This window comes from Pristis pectinata, chromosome 33, assembly GCF_009764475.1.
Source record: "Pristis pectinata isolate sPriPec2 chromosome 33, sPriPec2.1.pri, whole genome shotgun sequence".
NCBI classification, from domain to species: domain Eukaryota; kingdom Metazoa; phylum Chordata; class Chondrichthyes; order Rhinopristiformes; family Pristidae; genus Pristis; species Pristis pectinata.
Genome location: NC_067437.1, coordinates 110,948 through 134,280, shown reverse-complemented (window position 1 = coordinate 134,280; position 23,333 = coordinate 110,948). Strand labels below are relative to the sequence as shown.

At 43.7% G+C, this 23,333-nt stretch overlaps 1 protein-coding gene across 1 annotated transcript in view; it reads left to right on the top strand.

The window, feature by feature from the left end:
* Positions 1-23,049, top strand: part of ube2m (ubiquitin conjugating enzyme E2 M) — a 28,451-nt gene extending 5,402 nt beyond the window's left edge. Inside the window, 6 exon segments of the mRNA XM_052042922.1 lie at positions 4,264-4,302; positions 9,033-9,136; positions 18,536-18,579; positions 18,582-18,598; positions 20,413-20,509; positions 20,512-23,049. Coding sequence (XP_051898882.1) covers positions 4,264-4,302; positions 9,033-9,136; positions 18,536-18,579; positions 18,582-18,598; positions 20,413-20,509; positions 20,512-20,552 — 342 coding nt within the window. The 3' untranslated portion in view covers positions 20,553-23,049.
* The last annotated feature ends 284 nt before the right edge of the window (positions 23,050-23,333 follow it).

The window sequence follows — 23,333 nt, the reverse complement described above, 5'->3', positions numbered from 1 at the left end:
CATCTGTAAATCTATGTACCACCAAGAAAGACAAGGTCAGCAGATGGATGGGAACCACCACCATTTGCAGGTTCCCTCCTCTTCCACCTGCGCCCCCCCCCACCCCAAAATCGCAGATGATCCTGAGTTGGGAATTCATTGCTGTTCCTTTGTCGTTATTGAGACTAAATCATCACCAAGCAACACTGTATCAACACTTCATCACATGGACTAGAGTACTATGAGAAGGCAGCTCACCACCACCTCCTCAAGGGTGATTAAGGATTGGCATTAAGTTCTGACCTTGCCGCCGGTGAGATTCAAACCCTATGAACAAGTAAACAAATAGTCTTCAACCACTGCATTACTTCATTTGAAATTGGCTGTGTGGGAGAAGACAGAGTGGTAGTGGATGATTGTTTCTCAGACTGGAGGCCTGTGATGAGTGGTGTGCCTCTGGGATCGGTGCTGGGACCATTGTTGTTTGTTGTCTATACCAATGATCTAGATGACAATGTGGTAAATTGGATCAGCAAGTTTGCTGATGACACTAAGATTGGAGGTGTCGTGGACAGCGAGGAAGGCTTTCAAAGTTTGCAGAGGGGTCTGGACCAAATGGAAAAATAGGCCAGAAATGGCAGATGGAATTTAATGCAGACAAGTGTGAGGTGTTGCATTTTGGAAGGACAAATCGAGGTAGGACATACACAGTAAATGGTAGGGCACTGAGGAGTGTTGTGTAACAAAGAGATCTGGAAGTTCAGATACATAATTCCCTGAAAGTGGCGTCACAGGTAGACAGGGTTGTAAAGAAGGCTTTTGACATCCTGGCATTCATAAATCAAAGTATTGAGTATAGGAGTTGGAATGTTATGATGAGGTTGTATAAGACATTGGTGAGGCCAAATTTGGAGTATTGTGTGCAGTTCTGGTCACCTAACTATAGGAAGGATATCAGTAAGATTGAAAGAGTGCAGAGGAGATTTACTAGAATGTTGCCGGGTCTTCAGGAGTTGAGTTACAGGGAAAGATTGAACAGGTTAAGACTTTGTTCCTTGGAGCGTAGAAGAATGAGGGGAGATTTGATCAAGGTTTACAAAATTATGCAGGGTATAGGCAGAGTAAATGCAAGCAGGCTCTTTCCACCTAGATTAGGAGAGATAAGTACGAGAGGACATGGCTTTAGGGTGAAAGGGGAAAGGTTTAGGGGGAATATTTGGGGGAACTTCTTTACTCGGAGAGTCGTGGGAGTGTGGAACGGGCTGCCATCTGATGTGGTAAATGCGGGCTCACTCTGAAGTTTTAAGAATAAATTGGATACATACATGGATGGGAGAGGTCTGGAGGGTTATGGACTGGGTTCAGATCAATGGGACTAGCGGAATAAAGTTTCGGCACAGACGAGAAGGCCCAAATGGCCTGTTTTCTGTACTGCAGTGTTCTGTGGTTCTGTTGACATGAGGTATTAGAACATAGAAAACCTACAGCCCAATTCAGGCCCTTCGGCCCACAAAGCTGGGCTGAACATGTCCCTACCTTAGAAATTACTTGGCTTACCCATAGCCCTCTATCTTTCTCAGCTCCATGTACCTATCCAAAAGTCTCTTAAAAGACCCTATCGTATCCACCTCCACCACCATTGCTGGCAGCCTATTCCACACAATCACCACTCTCTGAGTAAAAAAAAAACTTACCCCTGACATCTCCTCTATACTTACTCCCCAGCACCTTAAACATATGTCCTCTTGTGGCCACTATTTCAGCCCTGGGGAAAAGCCGCTGACTATCTACCCAATCAATGCCTCTCATCATCTTATATACCTCTATCAGGTCCCCCCTCATCCTCCGTCTCTCCAAGGAGAAAAGGCCGAGTTCCTTCAACCTGCTTTCATAAGGCAATCCAGGCAGCATCCTTGTAAATCTCCTCTGTACCCTTTCTTTGGCTTCCACATCCATTCTGTAGTGAGGTGATCAGAACTGAGCACAGTACTCAAGTGGGGTCTGACCATGGTCCTAAAAAGCTGCAACAATATCTCCCGGCTCCTAAATCCTATTCCACGATTGATGAAGGACAATACACCATATGCCTTCTTAACCACAGAGTCAACCTGTGCAGCTGCTTTGAGCGTCCTATGGACTCGGACCCCAAGATCCCTCTGATCCTCCACACTGCCAAGAGTCTTACCATTAATACTATGTTCTGCCATCATATTTGACCTACCAAAATGAACCACTTCACACTTATCTTTGGTTGAATTCCATCTGCCACTTCTCAGCCCAGCTTTGCATCCTATCTATGTCCCACCGTAATCTTTGACAGCCCTCCATACTATGCACAACACCCCCAATCTTTGTGAGATCCGCAAACTTACTAATCCTGATCCAGGTCATTTATAAAAATCACAAAGAGTAAGGGTCCCTGAGGTACGCCACTGGTCACTGACCTCCATGCAGAACATGACCCTTCAACAACCACTCTTTGCCTTCTGTGGGCCAGCCAGTTCTGGATCCACAATGCAATGACCCCCTTGGATCTCATGCCTCCTTACTTTCTCAATAAGCCTTGCGTGGGGTACCTTATCAAATGCCTTGCTGAAATCCATATACACTACATCTACTGCTCTCCCTTCATCGATGTGTTTAGTCACATCCTCAAAAAATTCAATCAGGCTGGTAAGGCAGGACCTCCCCTTGACAAAGCCATGCTGACTATTCCTAATCATATTATACCTCTCCAAATGTTCATAAATCCTGCCTCTCGGGATCTTCTCCATCAGCTTACCAACCACTGAAGTAAGACTCACCGGTCTATAATTTCCTGGGCTATCTCTACTCCCTTTCATGAATAAGGGAACAACATCCGCAACCCTCCAATCTTCCGGAACCTCTCCCGTCTCCATCGATGATGCAGAGATCATCGTCAGAGGCTCCACAATCTCCTCCCTCACCTCCCACAGCAGCCTGGGGTACATCTCATCCAGTCCCGGCGACTTATCCAACTTGATGCTTTCCAAAAGTTTCAGCACCTCCTCTTTCTTAATATCTACACGCTCAAGCTTTTCAGCCGGCTGCAAGTCCTCACTACGATCACCCAGATCTTTTTCCGTAGTGAATACTGACGTAAAGTATTCATTAAGTACCTCCACTCTTCCTCCGGATCCATACACACTTTCCCACTTCTGCACTTGATAGGCCTATGGACCACTTTAAATTGAAGGAGGGAGTGACGCACACATAATGATGAATTATTAACCAATTTAAAAATTTGATTCCAAGCTTTCTCAGAAATTGAAATCTGCAAATCATGTTCCCAAGCATTTTTAATTTTGTCTAAAGGAATCTTATTCATTCCTGATTTCGTTTTCTAATAAATAGCACAACTTGTGTTTATGTGTGTGTGTATATAAAAAGTTGAACCCAAAATAGAATTCCGGCAAAATACAGCTAGTAATTTTCAATACCACATGCCAAAGAGAAGCATGCTTCATACATTGAGACGTCCCTGGTAAACCAATTCTTCCCTGGAGTGCCAGTGTTTTCCTGTGACAAGTGGATCACTGCTACTTTGTCCAATGGTGAATGTAAAAGATGTTTTGGATTCTGCGTCTTTGGAGAAGGGAGAGGTGTGGCCTGCTGAGTGTTAAGAGTGAATGCAAAAATGTTCACTTCATTGACGGTCCATGTGATTAGCATAGAATTTATTATGACCCTTAATAATCTGGTTTATTTGCAAGGCATGATGCTTATTGATATTGGTTTATTATTGTCACCTGCACCAAGGTACAGTGAAAAGCTTGTCTTACAAACCGATCGTACAGGTCAATTCATTACACAGTGCAGTTACATTGAGTCAGTACAGAGTGCATTGATGTAGTACAGGTAAAAACAATAACAGTACAAAGTGTCACAGCTACAGAGAAAGTGCAGTGCGATAAGGTGCAAGGTCACGACAAGGTAGATCGTGAGGTCATAGTCCATCTCATTGTATAAGGGAACCGTTCAATAGTCTGGTCACAGTGGGGTTGAAGCTGTCCTTAAGTCTGGTGGTACGTACCCTCAGGCTCCTGTATCTTCTACCCGATGGAAGAGGAGAGAAGAGAGGATATCCCGGGTGGGTGGTGTCTTTGATTACGCTGGCTGCTACATCAAGACAACGAGAGGTAAAGACAGAGTCCAAGGAGGGGAGGCTGGTGTCCATGATGCGCTGGGCTGTGTCCACAACTCTCTGCTTATGAATGAAATTAGTAATTTCTGGCTTAAATATTTTCTCCTCTTTGCTTTTAGGGATTCTATAAAGGAGGCAAATTTGTGTTTAGTTTTAAGGTAAGTGAGCCCTAACCTTAGTAATCAATGATATTTTGGTATGTTTACATTGTGTACAAAAACTAGCATTGACATTGTAGTGGCTGTCAGCTCCTGCTGTGTGCTGGGTCTGGTTTCCCTGTTCTGAAAGCTGCCGTGGTATTCATACCTTGACCCATAGGAAACCGGGGAACTGTGCCCTTGCCTGATTACTATCGACTGATCCAGCAAAGCTCAGGATGCAAGTGTGATTTCAGCACAGTATCGTTTGTTCCTGACCCTTGCTTTCAATGCACGACACCCCTCCCCTTTACAGTAAAGAATTGGGCCTTTTGCTCATTGTGTCGATGTCAGCCAAACGACCAGTTCAATATAATCCCACTCTTCATCCCTTGATCTTTAGCCATCTGACTGTAGTTCATCAAGGTAGTTAAATGTGATGCAGGTTTCCACCCTTTTAGGCAGTGAATTGCAGACCCTTACCACTCTTTTTGTCGATAATTCTCCTCCGTTCATTAGCAGTATCCTTAAATCTATATTTCTTAGTTGTAGGCCTATGCTCATTTTATCTAGGCCTTTCATAATTTTTCACACTTCAATAAATCACCCCTCATCTTTTCTAAGAGAAACAATTCTAGCGCCATTAATCTCCCCTCAAACATAATTCTCCTTCCAAATCTTCTCTCGCTCTGGGGTGATGTTAAAACCTTCCGGTAATGTGATGGCACGGTCTGTATGCACTACTTTGGTGTAGCTATCTCATGTTTTATAGTGTTCTATCCATAATCTGTGTCTTGGCTAATAAAGGCAAGAGCCCTGTATGCCTTGAACATGAGCCTACCTGTCCGGCTGCCTTTATGATCTGTGAACATCCTCTCCTTCTGTTCCTCTGTACTCTTTAGTATCTTACCATTTATTGTACCGGCCTGCTACCCAACCAGCCTGTTGATAGCTTCCTGGAGTTTACAACTTTTATGTTTGTTTATTGTGACGTGCAAGTTATGTATAATTGATTTGTTTATGTAATTTATGTTTGTAATGCACCGTGCTGCTGCTGCAAAAAGTTAATTTTCATGCCATTTATACCTTGGGTATGTATGTCCATATGCCTATAACAGTAAATTTGAACTTAATAAACTTGTTATAACCTGTAAGGTTTGTAATCTTACTCTTAATTCTTGATCATGTGGGTATGGGAAGTTCAAAGTGTTTTGCTGCTTGGTGAGGGAGGAAATCCACAGCTCATTCAGCAGCTTGTTGAAGCTAAAGATGCTTGTAAACAGCTTACCTTCTATCTCAGATGTTGGTAAACATTGATGCTGCGACTTTGTGTGATTGAGATGTTTGTCAAGAGTTTTCGGATGTAACACCAAGAAGGATAGAGCACAGGAGGCAAATAGCTCAGTGTACTTGTGCCAGCTCTTGGAGGAAATTTTTAGTTACAGTTAAATGCACTCTCCCGTTGTGTCCCCATGGCAATAAACATTCTTCTTTTGTAGTAATTTATCCCTTTCCCCTTAGAAGATTCCTATTGAATCTGCTTCACTGCCCTTTGTAGACCATATTAGCCTGCTGTATAATAATTCTGTTTGTCTACCTTTCACCTCATTTGCTTGTTTTATCCAAACCATTCATACATTTATGTTTCTGAGTATCTCTGCCAAATCTCACCTTAGTGTCTGCTACGCCAAGGAGGAAGATCCCATATTTTCCAGTCCCACCATAAACCAGCATTCTATGTAAGACCATAAGACCACAGAAGCAGAATTAGACCATTCAGCCTATTGAGACTGCTGTGGCATTCGATCGTGGCTGATTTATTATTTCCTCTCAACCCCATTCTCCTGCCTTCTGCCCTTAACCTTTGACATCCTTACTAATTAAGAACCCGTCAACCTTTCATACCCAGTGACTTGGCCTCCACAGATTCACCACCTTCTGGTTAAAGAAATTCCTCCTCATCTCTGTTCTAAAGGGATGTCCTTTCATTCTGAGGCTGTGCCCTCTAGTCCTGGACCCACTACATGTACATTGCCATTCTGGCAAATCTGCCTGGAACTTGTTATCTATCCAGTTTGGCACCCAACTTGCTTTGCAGTTTACCCTCGTCTCCATCACTGCCAAGCAGTCGGGCTACGTCACCGCCAGCTCCAAGAAGTGTGTCGGTATCTCGTTGGTTTGGTCGGTCTGTGTTTATGAACCAGGTGGATTGTTAGTGCTATGTTGAACCATGTCCCACTTCTGAGTGTTTTTTCTGTCAATCTCACCTCTGCTTTCATCGCACAGTTGGCATATGATGGAGAAGTTATTGCTGAAACTCAGTTCAACAGCAACTCCCCTTTCCTGGGCATGACATATCATTACTGTGGAAGCAGCATCACCTCCAAGTCGCACACCATCCTGACTTTGATTTGTATCTCTGCAGTTCCTCATAGCATCATACAGCACAGAAACAAGCCATTTGGGCCACCATGGCCATGCCAACCATTGAGTAGCCATTTACACTAATCCCATTTACCAGCACTTGGTCCATTGCCTTGTATGTCCTGGTGATTCAAGTGCTCATCTAGATACTTCTAAAATGTGAGAGTACCTGCCTCCATCACCGCCTCAGGCAGCACATTGCAGCTTGCATCCACTCTCTGTGTGCAAAAATTTTGCTCACAACCCACTAACCCTCTTACTCCTCACCTTAAACTTATGCCCTCTGGTTTTGGACATCTCCATTCTTGGGAAAGGTTTCTCACTATCCACTCTATCTGTGCCCCTCATAATTTTGTATACTTCTATAACTGCGTGATATCTTGAGGTTCCCCACTTTTCACGCCCAGAATTTTATAGTACAGATTGGTCTTTGCTGGTATTTATAATCCACACAAGCTTGATTTATAGCAACATCATTGGCACATATGCTATAATTAGTTTCTTGGTATAACTCAGCTATATAATGATGCAGCTAGTAGACCCTCTGCCTTGCAGCTCCGATGACCCAGGTTCAATCCTGACCTCTGGTGCTGTCTGTGTGGAGTTTGCACGTTCTCCCTCTGACTGTGTGAGTTTTCCCTGGGTGCCCCCGTTTCTTTCCACATCCCAAAGATGTGTGGGTTGGTGTGTTAATTAGCTGCTTTAAATTGCTCCTACTGTGTAGGTAAGTTGCAGGATCTGGGAGAATGTGGGAAGAATAAAATAAAATGGGATTAATGTAGGATAAGTGTAAATCAGTCGTTGATGGTTTCCTCCTTTCTTTCCTCCAGCCAAAGGCACAGGACCCATTTATAAAAGTTCTTTGAAGTCCCAGCTGAGATAGTTCAAAAGTAAACCAAGTTTCGGTTAAAATTTAAGTTGCAACAAACAGCAATTAATAGATTTTAAATATCCTAACTCACATTATTATATGTCTTAAAAGATAATATATAAAACAAAACACGCAAGGTACTTGACAGGCATGTCAATAGCTTGAATTTGAGGCTGACTACATAAGATATTAGGAAAGGTAATCAAAAACCCAGTGAAAGGAGTAGGTTTAAATGACTAACTTGCAGTAAGAGAGGTAATGAGAAGAAGCAAACATTGGTTAGAGTGCACTTAAAGAACAGTGTACAGTTTTTGTTTCCACACCACAGGAAGGATGTGATAGCAATAGAGAGAGTGCAGAAGAGATTCATCAGGATGTTGCATGGAACAGAGGGCTGTAGTTAAAGGAGAGATTGGATAGGCTTGGTTTATTCTTGCTGAAACATAGGAAGCTGAGAGGTGACCTCGTGGAAGTTTAGAAGGTAATGAGAGGCATCAATTAAATTGATAGTGTCTCTTCCCCATGCACAGGAGTCTAAAACTAGAGGGTACAGGTTTAAGATGAGAAGGGAGAAATTTAAAGGAGATCTGAGGGGTAAGTTTTTTTTCACGGAGGGTGGTGAATATCTGGGACAGGCAGCCAGAGGATGTGGCGGAGTAGATACAGTTACAGCATTTAAAAGGTGTTTGGTTGGGTGCTTAGATAGGAAACGAGAGGGATATGGGCCTAAAGCAGGCAAATGGGATTAACATAGATAGGCATCATGATTGACATGGATGAATTGGGCAGAAGGTGCCTGATTTTGTGCTGTAGGACTAGATGACTCTATAAGGCAGGGAGTTTAGGGAGGCAACTTGAGCAGCTGGAATGTTGGCTAGCATCGTTCGATGCAAATCTGGGATAAGGAAGAGGAAAGAACTGTAGGAGATATTTTAAATTGAAATTGCACAGAAGGAGGCTGTCTTCTTCAAGGACAATAGTGCATCACTGTATTTGTCACATGAGGAAGTAACATGTGAGAACACATGGCTGCAAAACTTTAGCTATGTAATTGAGTTTTCAAACTGCATTGATATGTTGGCTATGATTGAGGCCAGCTTTCGAGAATCTCCCTTTGCTCTTAGTATTTGGTGTTCCTTTGCTCTTAGCTGAGTTTTGAGAGTACCGTTTTGTTCAAAGTGTGCTTAAAGTCAGCCTCTCTACCTTTTAAATGCAGGCTGATAATCTCCTTCCATTGTCTTTGGGTAATTGTGCGATTTTGACCTTTAGCATCGAAATGATGAGTTCTCACTGTTCCTGGATATGTTGGATAACAGTTTGGAGACTCTTGTGTGTGCATATCTGTTTGTTTTTAGGTTGGACAAGGGTATCCTCATGATCCTCTGAAGGTGAAATGTGAAACCATGTTGGATAACAGTTTGGAGACTCTTGTGTGTGCATATCTGTTTGTTTTTAGGTTGGACAAGGGTATCCTCATGATCCTCCGAAGGTGAAATGTGAAACCATGGTATATCATCCAAATATCGACTTAGAAGGCAACGTTTGTCTAAACATCCTCAGGTAAGCTGAGATCAGGTTGGAATTTTGATTGTTTCATTGTCTTGTCTTATCTTGTAGTGATTGATAACTGTTGTATCCCTCAGCTGCAAGCTTGCCATCCTTTCGGCTGAGTCTCAGCCATGGGTGGCTGAGCAGCACTCTGGCCTCTGAGTCAGAAGGACTTGAGGTGGACGTTCCATTCCAGATCGGAGAAAGCAGTACAGTGGTGCAGCTAGTAGGACTGTTGCCTCTCAATGCCAAAGACTTGGGCTCACTCCTGACCTGCATACGTGGAGTTTGCATGTTCTCTGCTACTGCATAGTTTCCTCTGGGTTATTGATGGTTGGTGTGAGCTGAAGGACCTTTCTCTGTGCTGTATCTCCGATTGCTGCACTTTTGCAAGAGCTGATTTTAGTTGAAGTGTTAATTGAAGGCCGTCTACTCTCTTGGGTGAATGTAAATGATCCCATGGTACTATTTTGAAGAAGAACTTGAATTATCCATGGTGACCTGGTCATTTGCCTTTCAATCTGTGTGATTTAATATGGTATTGGTTTATTATTGTCACTTGTACAGAGGTACAGTGAAAAACTTGTCTTGCGTACCGGTCGTACAGGTCAATTCATAACACAGTGCAGTTACATTGAGTTAGTACAGAGTGCATTGATGTAGTACAGGTAAAAGCAATAACAGTACAGAATAAAGTGTCACAGCTACAGAGAAAGTGCAGTGCGATAAGGTGCGAGGTCACAACAAGGTAAATCGTGAGGTCATAGTCCATCTTATCGTATAAGGGAACCGTGGGGTAGAAGCTGACCTTAAGTCCAGCGGTACGTGCCCTCAGGCTCCTGTATGTACCCGATGGAAGAGGAGAGAAGAGAGAATGTCCCAGGTGGGTGGGATCTTTGATTATGCTGGCTGCTTCACCAAGATAACGAGAGGTAAAGACAGAGTCCAAGGAGGGGAGGCTGGTGTCCGTGATGCTCTGGGCTGTGTCCACAACTCTCTGCAGTTTCTTGCGGTCCAGGGCAGAGCAGTTGCCGTACCAAGCCGTGATACATCCAGATAGGATGCTTTCTATGGTGCATCGATAAAAGTTGGTGAGGGTCAAAGGGGACAAACTGAATTTCTTTAGCCTCCTGAGGAAGTAGAGGTGCCGGTGAGCTTTCTTGGCTGTGGCATCTACGTGATTTGACCAGAACAGGCTGTTGGTGATGTTCACTCCTAGGAACATTAATATGGAACCATTACAGGGTTTTTATTGCATGAGAGATTGCTTTATGCATGTTTGCTTTCATATGGAACTTCGCAACAGTGTCTGTACTTTTTAGTATTTCATTAGCTGTAAAGTACCTTGAGGTGTTCTGAAAGGGACAAGGGAAGGCATCATATAGGGCCAAGTATATTTGGCTTTTGATCAGATGATGGTACAGAGGTGGAAAGCCAAAAAACTACAGATGCTGCCAATCTGAACTAGAAACAGAAAATGTGTGAAATACTCAACAGGTCAGGTAGCGTCTGTGAGGAGAGAGAGCTAATGTTGCAGGTCGATGATCTTTAAGTGGAACGAGGAAAGATTAGAAATTAAACATGTTTTACGTCGCAGAGAAGCAGGAGGACAGGACGAAAGGAGTGTCTGTGATATGGTGGAGGCAGTGAGAAACTGAATGGTTCAAGTGGTGCAGGCTGAGCAAGGTCGATGAAGCTTGATAATTACAGCTGGTCTAATTGGAGGAGGTGTGAATGGAAGGAGATGAATGCAAACAGAAGAGGGGTAAACATTGCTGAAGCTGTGAGATGTAAATAAAGGAAGTAAAGGAAATACCCAGCAGATCAGGCAGTATGTGTGGAAAGAGAGAAATGGTTTCGAGTCCATGGAATTCTTAAGGGGGAGGGTGAGCAGCCAGAAGCCGTGGTCCACGTCAGTACCAATGATATAGGCAGGAAGGGTGATGAAATCCTGCAAAGTGAGTTCAGGAAGTTAGGTGCTAAGTTAAAAGACAGGACCTCCAGGGTGGTGATCTCAGGATTGCTACCTGTGGCATGTGCTAGTGAGGCAAGAAATAGGATGATAGTGCAGTTTAACACGTGGCTAATGAGATGGTGCGGGACGGAGGGCTTCAGGTTTTTGGATCATTAGGCTCTCTTCCAGGACAGGTGGGGCTTGTACAAACAGAACAGTTTGCATTTGAACTGGAGAGGGACCAATATCCTTGCTGGAAGGTTTGCTAGTTCTGCTTGTCTAAACTTGGGGGTGGGGTGGGCATTTAAATTAGAGTTGCCGGGGGGTGGGAACCAGAGTGGCAGGGCAGCGAGTGGAGTGGCTGTGGGGAAAGTAGATGTTAAGCCTACAAGCAAAGACAGAAATCGACTGGTTGATGAGCACGGTGGGACTTATGTTCTGAGATGCGTCTATTTCAGGGAGTATTGTAGGTAAGGCAGATGAACTTAGAGCATGGATCGGCACGTGGAATTATGATGATGTAGCCGTTAGTGAGACTTGGTTGCAGGAGGGGAAGGACTAGCAGCTCATTATTCTGAGAATCCGATGTTTTAGACATGATAGAGAGGGAGGTATTAAAGGGGGAGGGGTGGCATTACTCATTAGGGGAAATGTCATGGCAATGCTCAGAGAGGGCATGCTGGAGGGCCTGTCTACTGAAGCAATATGGGTAGAACTGAGTAATAAGAAAGGGATGACCACATTAATGGGATTATATTTACAGACCTCCAAATAGTCAGCAGGATTTAGAGGAACAAATTTGAAGAGAGATAGCAGACAGTTGCAAGAAAAATAAGGTTGTGATGGTAAGTGATTTTAATTTTCCACATATTGACTGGGACTCCCATACTGTAAAGAGATTGGATGGGATGGTTTGTTGAATGTGTTCAGGAAAGTTTCAATATGTGGAGGTCCCAACTAGAGAGAGTGCGATACCGGATCTCCTCTTAGGGAACAAGACAGGGCAGCTGACAAAAGTGTGTGTAGGGAAATACTTTGAATCTAGTGATCATAATTCCATTAGTTTCAAGATAATTATGGAAAAGAATAGGACTGGTCCTCAGGTTGAGATTCTAAATTGGAGTCAGGCCAATTTTGGTGGCATCAGAAGGAATCTGGCAGGTGTGGGTTGGCATCTGTTGTTTTCTGGCAAAGAGATGTTTGGGAGGCTTTCAAAAGTGAAATATTGAGAGTACAGAATCTGTATGTTCCTGTTAGAATAAAAGGCAAGGCTAGCAGGTTTAGGGAACCTTGATTATCGAGGGATGTTGAGCGCCTGGTAAAGAAAAAGGAGGCACATATCAGGTATCGGCAGTTAAGATCAAATGAGGCGCTTGAGGAGTATAAGAAATGCAAGAGAACACTCGAGAGAAATCGGGAGAGCAAAAAGAGAAAATGAGGTTGCTCTGGCAGACAGGGTGGAAGAGAATCCCAAGGGTTTCCATAGCTATATTAAGAGCAAAAGGGTAGCAAGGGACAAACTTGGTCCTCTCGAAAATCGGTGTGGTCATCTGTGCATGGAGTCGAAAGAGATAGGGGATATCTTGAATGAATTGTTTGCATCCATATTTACTCTGGAGACAGACACAGAAACTATAGAACTGAGGAAAAAAGGAGTAGTGAGGTCATGGACCGTATCTGGATTATGGCAGAGGTGGTGTTGGCTGTCTTGAGGCAAATAAAGGTGGATAAATTCCCAGGGCCTGACAAGGTGTCCCCTGGACCTTGTGGGAGGGTCGTGCAGAAATTGCTGGGGCACTGGCAGAGATATTTAAAACATCCTTAGCCACGGGTGAGGTGCCGGAGGACTGGAGGATAGCTAATGTTGTTCTGTGGTTCAAGAAAGGCTCTAAGAATAAGCCAGGAAATTAGAGGCCGGTGAGCCTGACATCAGTCATGGGTAAATTATTGGAAGGTATTCTATTGGACAGAATATATAAATATTTGGATAGACAGGGCCTGAATAGGGATAGTCGACTTTGCTTTGTGTGTGATATGCCATGGCTTATCAATTTTGAAAAGTTCTTCGAGGAGGTTACCAAGAAGGTCAATGAGGGAAAGGTGGTAGACGTTGTCTGCGTGGACTTTAGTAAGGCCTTTGACAAAGTCCCACATGCGAGGCTGCTCCAGAAGGTTAAGTCGCTTGGTATTTGGGATGAAGTAGCCAATTGGATTCAACATTGGCTTAGCGGGAGAAGCTAGAGAGTGGTAGTGGATGGTTGTCTCTCTGACTGGAGGCCTGCGACTAGTGGTGTGCTGCAGGGATTGGTGCTGGGTCCGTTGTTGTTTATCCGCCGTGGTAAACTGGATCAGCAAATCTGCGGATGACACCAAGATTTGGGGGGGGGCGTTGTGGACAACGAGGAAGGCTATCAAAGCTTGCAGGGTGATCTTGACCAGCTAGGAAAATGGACTGAAAAATGACAGATGGAATTTAAGGCAGATAAGTGTGAGGTGTTGCACTTTGCGAGGACAAACCAGAGTAAGACTTGCACAATGAATGGTAGGGCTCTGAGGTGTGCAGTAGAACAAAGGAACCTGGGAATACAGATCCACAGTTCCTTGAAAGTGGCATCACAGATGGGGTCGTAAAGAGAGCTTTTGGCACTTTGGCCTTCATAAAACAGGGCATTGAGTACAGGAGTTGGGATGTTATGTTGAAGTTGTACAAGACGTTGGTGAGGCCGAATTTAGAGTATTGTGTGCAGTTCTGGTCACCTACCTACAGGAAAGTTATCAATAAGCTTGAAAGAGTGCAGAGGAAATTTACAAGGATGTTGCCTGGACGGCGCGTTTTAGGGAAAGGTTGACTAGTTTAGGACTTTATTCCCTGAAGCACAGGAGAATGAGGGGAGATCATACGGAAGTATGCAAAATTATGAGTGGTATAGATAGGGTGAATGCATGCAGGCTTTTTCCCCTAAGGTTGGGTGAGGTTAGAACTAGAGGTCCTATGTTTAGGGTGAAAGGTGAAATATATAAGGGGAATCTGAGGGGAAACTTCTTCACTCAGAGGGTGGTGCGAGTGTGGAACGAGCTGCCAGTGGAAGTGGTGGATGCAGGTTCAATTGTAACATTTAAGAGAAGTTTGGATAGGTACATGGATGGGAGGGGTTTGGAGGGATATGGTCCGGGTGCAGGTAGATGGGACGAGGCAGAAGACCAGGTCAAGCATGGACTAGATGGGCTGAAGCACCTGTTTCTGTACTGTAGTACTCTATGACTCTACGGTTATCTGATAGGTTGAGCGAGCTAGGGCTTTCCTCTTTGGAGAGGAGGAGGATGAGAGGTGACTTGATAGAGGTGCACAAGATGATAGGAGGCATAGACCGAGTGGACAGTCAGAGATTTTTTCCCAGGGCGACAATGGCTAACACGAGGGGACATAATTTTAAGGTGATTGGAGGAAGGTATAAGGGGGACGTCAGGGATAAGTTTTTTTAACACAGAACGGTGGGTGCATGGAACGCTCTGCCGGCAGAGGTTGTGGGGGCAGATACATTAGGGACATTTAAGAGACTCTTAGATAGACACATGAATGATAGAAAAATAGAGGGCTACGTGGGAGGGAAGGGTTAGATAGATCTTAGGGCAGGATAAAATGTCGGCACAACATTGTGGGCCGAAGGGCCTGTACTGTGCTGTAGCATTCTTTGTTCCATGAAATGGCTGAATTGGAGTCTTGAGGGCTATAGAAACACCTTATAGAATGGTGTAGAAGTGTGTGTGCACAGCATGTTATAGCACACAAGGCAGCGGAATGGGCAGATTAGCTGGACTCTCTCTATTTCAATTCAAACTTGGGTCACTTTTGCCCGCCGTCAGTTGCACAGTTAGAACTCAACCAGACATCTTTGGTGGACTGTGGATGAAGGTGGGTGGAAATTTCACAGGGTTTGTGTTTCATTCCTCTTGTGGTATAGGATCACACCTGTTATTGAGTCAGAATTCATTATCCACCGGGGGGGGAAAAGGGCTTCATTTTAAAGGAGAGTTTTATGTATGGAAATTCCATTGGCTTGTGTTTACTGGAAAAACATGCATTTGGATAAATTTTAAAATAGATGACACATTTTTAAATGGAGGATAACAACAGTAAGATCTGTGTGCGCGTGTAGAACGTTGAAAGCCGAAGACTGGGACAGCTGCAGGGTGAGGAGTATGGGGCTGATCTTTATTCCAGATGTGAGATATTAGTTGAGTTGAAATTCCCTTCTGGCTGTGGTGGGATTTGAACTCTTGGTCCCTGGATCAATACAGTTCTGGCATCTGGACCTGTCCAGTAATTTAACCAGCTTACTATTGTACCCAGGATGAAGTACTGAGGACTGTCTGCTCCAGTCACTGGGGTGGGATCTCAATCATCTCGGAAAGAGCCAAAACATTAATAAAGTTAGAAGTGAATTTAATTTAGTTTTTTTCATTTGTCTCTATAAATATGCTATGAATACAATTAAGGTGACCAAAAGATTTAAAGTTGTAACAGAAACACACATCAGCAGTGAGTTAATCAAATGCTGGGATAGGCTGAAGGGACTGAGTATTCCCAAACTCCCAGAATGGGATCCCGGACAAATGCACCCAAAAGGCCCAAAGTAATGATATAGTGAAGCACAGTAGGTAGAGCCACTGCCTCACAGCGCCAGAGACCCGTGTTCAATCCTGACCTCTGGCACCGTGTGGAGTTTACACCATCTCTCTGTGACTGCCTGTGTTTCCTCCGGGTGCGCCCATTTCCTCCCACATCCCACAGATGTGCAGGTAAGTTAATTGCCCCCTGCTTGAGTGTAGTGAATGATAGAATCTGAGGGGAATTGAAGGTAATGTAGGCAGAATTGGTGGGGGAATGGGATTGCTCTGTGAGCCAGCACACACTCAATGGACCGAATGGAAGGAAATATGGGCTCTATGGAGCTGAGGACTTGTGCTGAAACTATAGTGAGGCATAATAATGGTGAGTAAAATGAAAAATAATAAAACAATATTAAAATGCCCCAGGAGGGGAGATTTGTAAGCATTGTATAAAGGCCAGTTCATTCTTCTTTATTAAAATGAACTTGTTTGGACAGCATTACCTTTTTGGTGTTTGAAACAATTTAATAAAGTGGTAAAGAATTAAATGTGAAAATTACAAGTCCTAATTCTGGTAAACATCATTGACTGAGCCTTGGGCTTAGAGTGGTAAGGATAGGTCATAAAATGGGCTGACTTTGTTCTCTCGCCCTGGGTTGTAATGTCTAGATTTGGCTCCTGTTGATTCTTTGACACGCACTAGGCCAAGGCAGCCTGGTGAACATTGGTTCACAGCCAGTGAACAGTGGGGAAGGACACCATGGAATTAGCATTTGGTGCCAAGCTGTGCAGAGCATTAACTTGTGTCTGCATGTGAGAGTTTGTTGGAGAACTGCCTCAATTTTCTCCATTCTGCCTGAATTTATTTTCTGCCTGCATAATTCGCTTGAGCTTACTTGCGCCTCTCAAGATGTCCATGCTACTTATGAACCAGCTCCTTCAATATCACTGCTGTCTGTTTGCAAGCTCCTTTCATTTGGCAGCTGTAACTGAGTGATGGTTACTAGGGACAGCCTGCTATGAAATGCTGCAATATGCAATTACAAACACAGCTCAAGGCATTAATTTCTTTTATAAAAACATACGAGTACAATTCTGAATTTTTCTCAAGCCTGATCTTAGTGTTTAAGATTTGCATTCTAGAAGTCATAATCTGTAAAAGCTCATGCAACATGCTGGAAATCTGCAATAAAAGAAGTGTTTAATTTACACACTCACCGGATGTAGATGTCACTGTTTCCCTAATTACCTTGAACTCAGGAGGCAGTTAAGAGTCAACCCAATTGATGGGTCTGGAGACAAATTTCATTCACGAAGGGACATTAGTGAACCATATGAGTTTTTACAACAATCCAGTTGTTTTGTGCCTACTGTTACTGACACATTTTTGTTTCCTAAACTGCAGATCTATTTAATTGCTTAAATTTAAATTCTCCAGCTGCCACAGTGGGATTTATATTTGTGTCTCTAGATCAACAGTTCAGACCTTGCTGCCAGTCCAGCAAAAATAACCTTGAAGGTGGAAGCACAGGTAGATAACATGGTTAATATGGGATATTGGTCTTTATTGGTCAGGACGTTGGAACATAATCTCACCGGTCCTGTATTCAATGTAATAAAACATTGGTCAGACCTCAGCTGGAATTCTGTGTGCAGTTCTGCTCACCATATTATAAGAAAGATGTGACGGCGCTTGAGAGAGTTCAGCAGAGACTCACCAGGTTAATGCTAGGTCTGTTTTCCTTTGAGATTAGGAGGGGATGGTTGAGGCATGTGAAATTGAGGGGTATGGATCATAGAAACTCCAGGAAAGTTTTACCCAGGGTTGTTGTATCGGTGACTTTGATTTCCCCAATATTGACTGGGGCTTCCTTGGTGTCAAGGCTTAGATGGGCAGAATTTGTCAGGTGCACCCAGGAGGGTTTCTTGAAGCAGTATGTATAGTCCAATCAGGGAAGGAGCCATACTAGATCTTGTATTGGGAAATGAGCTTGGCTGGGTGATTGGAGTTTCAGTGAGAGAGCATTTTGGGAACAGTGATTTTTTTCTCTGTAAATTTTCAGATAGTTATGGATAAAGATAAGACTGGACCACGGGGGAAAGTGCTACATTGGGGGAAGGTGAATTGCAACAGTAGTAGACAGGATCTATGGAGATTAGATTGGGAGTGGCTGTTATTGGGTCAGTCAGCATCAAAAATTAGGTTTAGGGTTGCAAGGGTGGAGAAATTCAGAAAGGATATAAGGGGGCAGTCTTCAACCAGAGAACAGTAAGTACCTCGAACACAATGGTTGTAGCTGGGTCACTGACAACATTTAAGAAGTATCAGATGGGCACTTTAATCACCTCAGCATAGTAGCCTATGGGCTAATTGGATTATTACAGAAGGATGCCCACCAATCAGTATGGCCAAGTGGCCTGTTTCCATACAGTATCATTGTTATGATCTTTCATCAAAACAGGAAGTAATTGGAGATTTCACAGTTGATTAGAATTCACATTGAAGACAAAGGGAAGGGGCAGAGATGGGGGAGAAAGAAAAAGGAAGGCCTGAGGTAGAGTGGAGGGCAGGAGAAATTAAATGGCAAAATTGACAATGCTACAAAGTCATCAGTTTGTGCTGTTCGCCTGACGTAAGTTGATACTTGGCAAGGTAAGGGCTAGTTGCTGTATCACTTTGCTTCTATTGAACAGTGAGTTTTGCATGTTGCTGAGAGAGTTGTCATTTATACAGTAATTGTAAGGTGCTTTACAATAGAATTACTCTGTCCAATAGAGATGGGTTACTTGCTGTGTGATTGTGTAAACACTATCTGACTCTTTAATTCTCCTGTTTTCTTGCACAGAGAGGACTGGAAACCTGTATTAACGATAAACTCTATAATTTATGGCTGCAATACCTGTTTTTGGTAAGTGGGCAAAGTATCACAGGCTCATTTTTAAGAGTGGGAAGCAACTTTTAAGTATCATTTTAAAGAATGTTCTACATCAGTAACAAACAAGATTTGTTAGGCAGTCTCAAGGCCATGTATCAAAATCGCTAGGGGCTGGAACACCCTGAGAATGGCACTTGATGCCCGTACAATTCAAAACTGAAGAGTCTTTTGTTAACCAAGGACATTAAGTCACGTGGAGAAAAGGCAGATGTATGGAGAAAGCTCAAATATTGGCCATGATCTCATGGAATGGAGGGACAGACCAGAGCTGAATGCCCTCCTTCTGTTTATATGATCCATATATTCCCATTAATTGCATGTATGGAGCACTGAATTGGAGCAAGTCTTTGTAGTCTGATTTGGGACTTATCCATCAGTGCAGAAAAAGCACCAAACTCCCTCCAAACCTCCGGGACTATGAGCATTGAACAAGATAATCAGCAAGTAAGAAAAAATGAGTGCAAATGGAATGGTGTTGGGCTTTCATGGATTGGATAGCTATTCCCCTTGGTGTGCATGAGCTTTGATCCTGCTTAGTGACTTTGGGGCTAAATTAACCAAGGGCAATATAACCTAACCCATGGCCAAAGACTTTCTGTATCTGACCTGCCCCACCACTGCTATGAGCACTGTGTCTGAAGAATCCTGTCCCAGGCAGGTAGGGAACAACACTGGCTTGAAGTGTTTTAGTTCATTTCAGGTCAGCACAGGATTGAGTCTGTTTGACTTGCCCAAGCCACAGCACTTGCAGCAGCTTTTCAAGCCTGGCCTGACTCAAATTTGTTACATATAGTTGGGGTTGAGTCTGGTCACTGGCTGTAGTCTGCTGATCTTGGCCACAGCTATTGCCCCCTCTTTTCCCTGCAATCTGTGGTATTAAATTTGCCACACATGTCAGCTTAGCTGCTCATGTAACAGGATCACACTAGCTGAGGGCTTGCAATGGTAGATGGAGCTTCCCGAGCTCTCAAGTTGTTGTCCCGATACAAGGCACTCACTTGTATCGAGCTGTGACTATTTGCTTTTACGTCTGTTTCAGATTTGCTGGTTACTGCATATTAAATCCTCTGCTCTCGAACTGAAATAGCTAATGTGTTTCAGCTGTAACCCAGTAGACTTTTACAGTCATGTGTGAGCTTTTATTCAGTGATGCTCCTGTGAAACACTTCAGTATGTTTTACTTTAGCTACGAGAGCAGGTCAGAGGCTTGGTTATTTTGCAGACAGTTATTCACTCGATTTCCCAAGCCTTTCCATCATCTACAAGGCATGTCAGAAGTATGATTAAATGTACTCCACTTGCCTGGATGAGTGCAGCTCATAGATGCCAATAGATGGCATCAAGTCCCAATAGATGCTTAGTTGTTAACTTGAAACTGTTTTTACCCAAAGATATTAAGGATATGAAGCAGAGTGGAGATTTTTAATGTCACAGATCATAGATGATCTCAGTAAATAAAATCAGTAAACAACTACTGATGCTGGAAATGGAACAAAGAACACAGACCAGGCAAATAGGACTAGCTCGGGAAGCAACCTTGGTCAGCATGGACAAGTTGGGCAAAGGGCATATTTCCATGCTATTTAACTCTGTGGCCACTGCCTGACCTGACCAGTGTTTCCAGCATCTCTTGTGGTTATTTCATGCCTGATTTTGTTGAATGGCCTATCAGGCTAGGTGAGTGGGAGGAGAGGGGGAGGGAGACCCTGTTTCCATGCCCTTGGCACTTCGTGGGCATAAATTTAAATGTCTCTTTTCTTCCCTTTCCCTCTCTCTCTCACTCTCAGGAACCTAACCCTGAGGACCCCCTGAATAAGGAAGCAGCAGAGGTCCTTCAGAACAACAGACGCCTCTTTGAACAGAATGTGCAGCGGTCCATGCGGGGCGCTACATTGGTTCCACTTACTTCGAACGATGCCTTAAATAGGGCCCAGAGCACACAAACTGAAGCCAGAGAGAGAGGAGAGAATCTGACATACTTAAACATATAAAAACTTTAAAATAAACTCGACCGAAACCAGGAGGGCTAGAGTGGATGAGGAGGCATTTCTCAGCACCCCTCAGCATAATGTCACAGGAAGAAATGGAATTGGAATTTTTATTTTAAAAAAAGAGGACTGCTTGATTGTTGTCATAGCTCTAGAGCATGCCAGGAAGTTCGAACTAGTTTTTGGCCCCCTCTCCCTGCCCACTCCTCACCACCCCCCGCCCCCCCCCCCCCAAATTAAACTAATTGTAAATGTATTTCATGAGGAGTGCTGCCGTCTTTATGTTAATAAAGTTTCTCAAATGGCTCTAGAATACCTTTTGCCCCATTGACCCCCCCCCCCCACCGTCACCGCTCCTCACACCCCTTTTCTCCCCCCCCCCCCTACCTTTGCATTGCTCTGCTGCCTACTGACTTTTCTGTAGGTGAAACAAGCAGGATGCCGTTGCTTCGCTCTAACAGAGGAGGAAGGTGCCAGATGGATCTGGAGAGAGAGAGAGAGACATTTACTCTAATGCTGCGTCCAGCCTGTTTTGAATGTTTTGCCTGTTCATTAAGTTGTATAGTTATTTTTAAAATGAAACGTTCCCTCCCATTTTTATTTGTGCAGTAGGTTATTTCCTTGACTGTGTAGTACATTGTTGTTAAGGTATAGATTCCTCTCCATATCTATGTGACCACAGGCTACGGGCTCCCATTCTTCCCAGCCAACGTGAGAGCCTTGCTTAGCTCGGTCCAATGTGTTGTCTTGCCATTGCAGCTCATGCAGTGCTCAAGCCATTGCATTCTTCTGTAAATAAAACCAGCGTTGAGCCAACTCTCTCCGTAGGGTGCATGTCTGTGCAGCATGATTGCAAAACAGGGGCTGCTCATTAATAACGAGTGCTGATGTAGCTGGATATTTTAGTCATGCTGGTCGTGAATGCACCTGTTTTCATATCACCGAGTTATTCTGATGTTGGTGTGTGCATCTGATTTGTTTTAAACGAGCTCATGGTTCAGTTTTAATTTAAAAGATTCTTGCCCGGTCTGTGATGTTTAATTTTTACTGACCACAGTCTTATCTTGAAAGTAATAAAAATAATCTCAGTTACATCTAACTATCCCGTTAAATGTAATTGCTCCTGCCTATTATTCTGCTTGGCAATTTAACTTCAACCTAATCATTGACCAACTTGCCTCTTACCCCCCATTTACCACCCCCTCCCGCTCCCCTCCTCAGGTTGTCTGGCACAGTGCCATAACTGGACCAGGGACATCCCGCTTAGCTCTGGCCCAGCTGTGAAAGCAGTTGGGAAGAAAGTCACTGCAGTTGGAATGAATGCCGTGGTTTCTGTTTGGAGGGTTAAGGTGCAAGTGGAGGAGGAGGGAGATCAGCCAGGCTTCTCACAGGACACAGGGGAGGGGTAATTCGGCCACCAGGTTGAATATCCAGGTGAAAGGCAATGCTGAAGTAGTGCAGTTGCGACTGTGCTGCAGCAAGAAAAGCAAAACCTCGCGGGGAACAGCAGAGTGTTCCAACGTCAGTTTTACACGGAATCTGCTGAACAATGCTTCCCACGGAACAGTATGACAGTGACGTGAGGCAGGGAGCCAGATTAAAACAGCTTTATACTTTGCACAATGTCTCCCTCCACTTGTGTTGTTACATTTCCATGGTGTGGCTTTAATCAAAAATTTCTGACTCTTGGTTCCAATTCTGGGTACTGCCTGAATCTGGAATCCATGTCACATCGCAATAGCCCTGAGTTCTTTTTGCCTTTCGCCCGAGACCCACTTGATGCCAAATCTTCCTCTTTGGCTTTCATTTACTTTGTGCATTTGGGCTTTGCACTATTTCTCAGTGTGCTGTTGCAGGAATGCTTCATTCTTTCAATTGCTCAGCAGAACCCCTTTCTGTCCAGTATTTTGAGTGTTGCTGACAAATGTCAAGGAAGACATTGATGCCTGTTGCTGTGCATGTGACCGATCTTGTAATTCTGTGGTTACGAATCTAATTCTGTTGAACATCTGATGGTTATCACTCAATCTGAATGTTAGAGATCTGGACCGATCTAAAATCCCCATTGATCAACACCAAAGGAATTCACCCCATTGCTTCTCTCTTCCTGAAGGAACCTTGGTTTTCTTATGAAGTTCAAGCCTGTGATCATCTCTCCTTTCATGTGTAATGCATGTGGTTATATGTTTATACTGAGGGAGAGAGGACATTCTGTTGCAACTATGCCACAGAGGGATTCTGTGTGGCTTATCTTCTGAATACGAGAACAACACACACGTTCTCCAAACAAAAAAAAAGTTCAGATGTATGATTTTTTTATTTGGTAAGAATTGTACCTCTTTGACTTGTATGTTTTAGTCACACCACCTGCACATTGGCACAATATGTTCATGCTTGAGGAGAATGTACTGTATTTCAATTAAAAAAAAATTTGCAGTTGACTTATTCCAGGTTCACTGTTGCAATTCTTAAGGATTTTTCTCAATTTGAGGCCAATGCAAGGTAGATTTACAAAAGAACGACTTGTTAACAAAAGTGCTGCTTTGCTTGTCAGTTTGATCCACGTCTCTCAGACAAAGGTTAGGGGTATTTAAAATATTGCCTTTGTTTAAGGTACGAATCTGTCGAGACCGTCTTTGTTACCTCCGACTTGTGAAGTCACCAAACCTCCACCACCCCTGTCTAACTTGCATCAAGTAGGAAAATAACCCAAAGTGCTT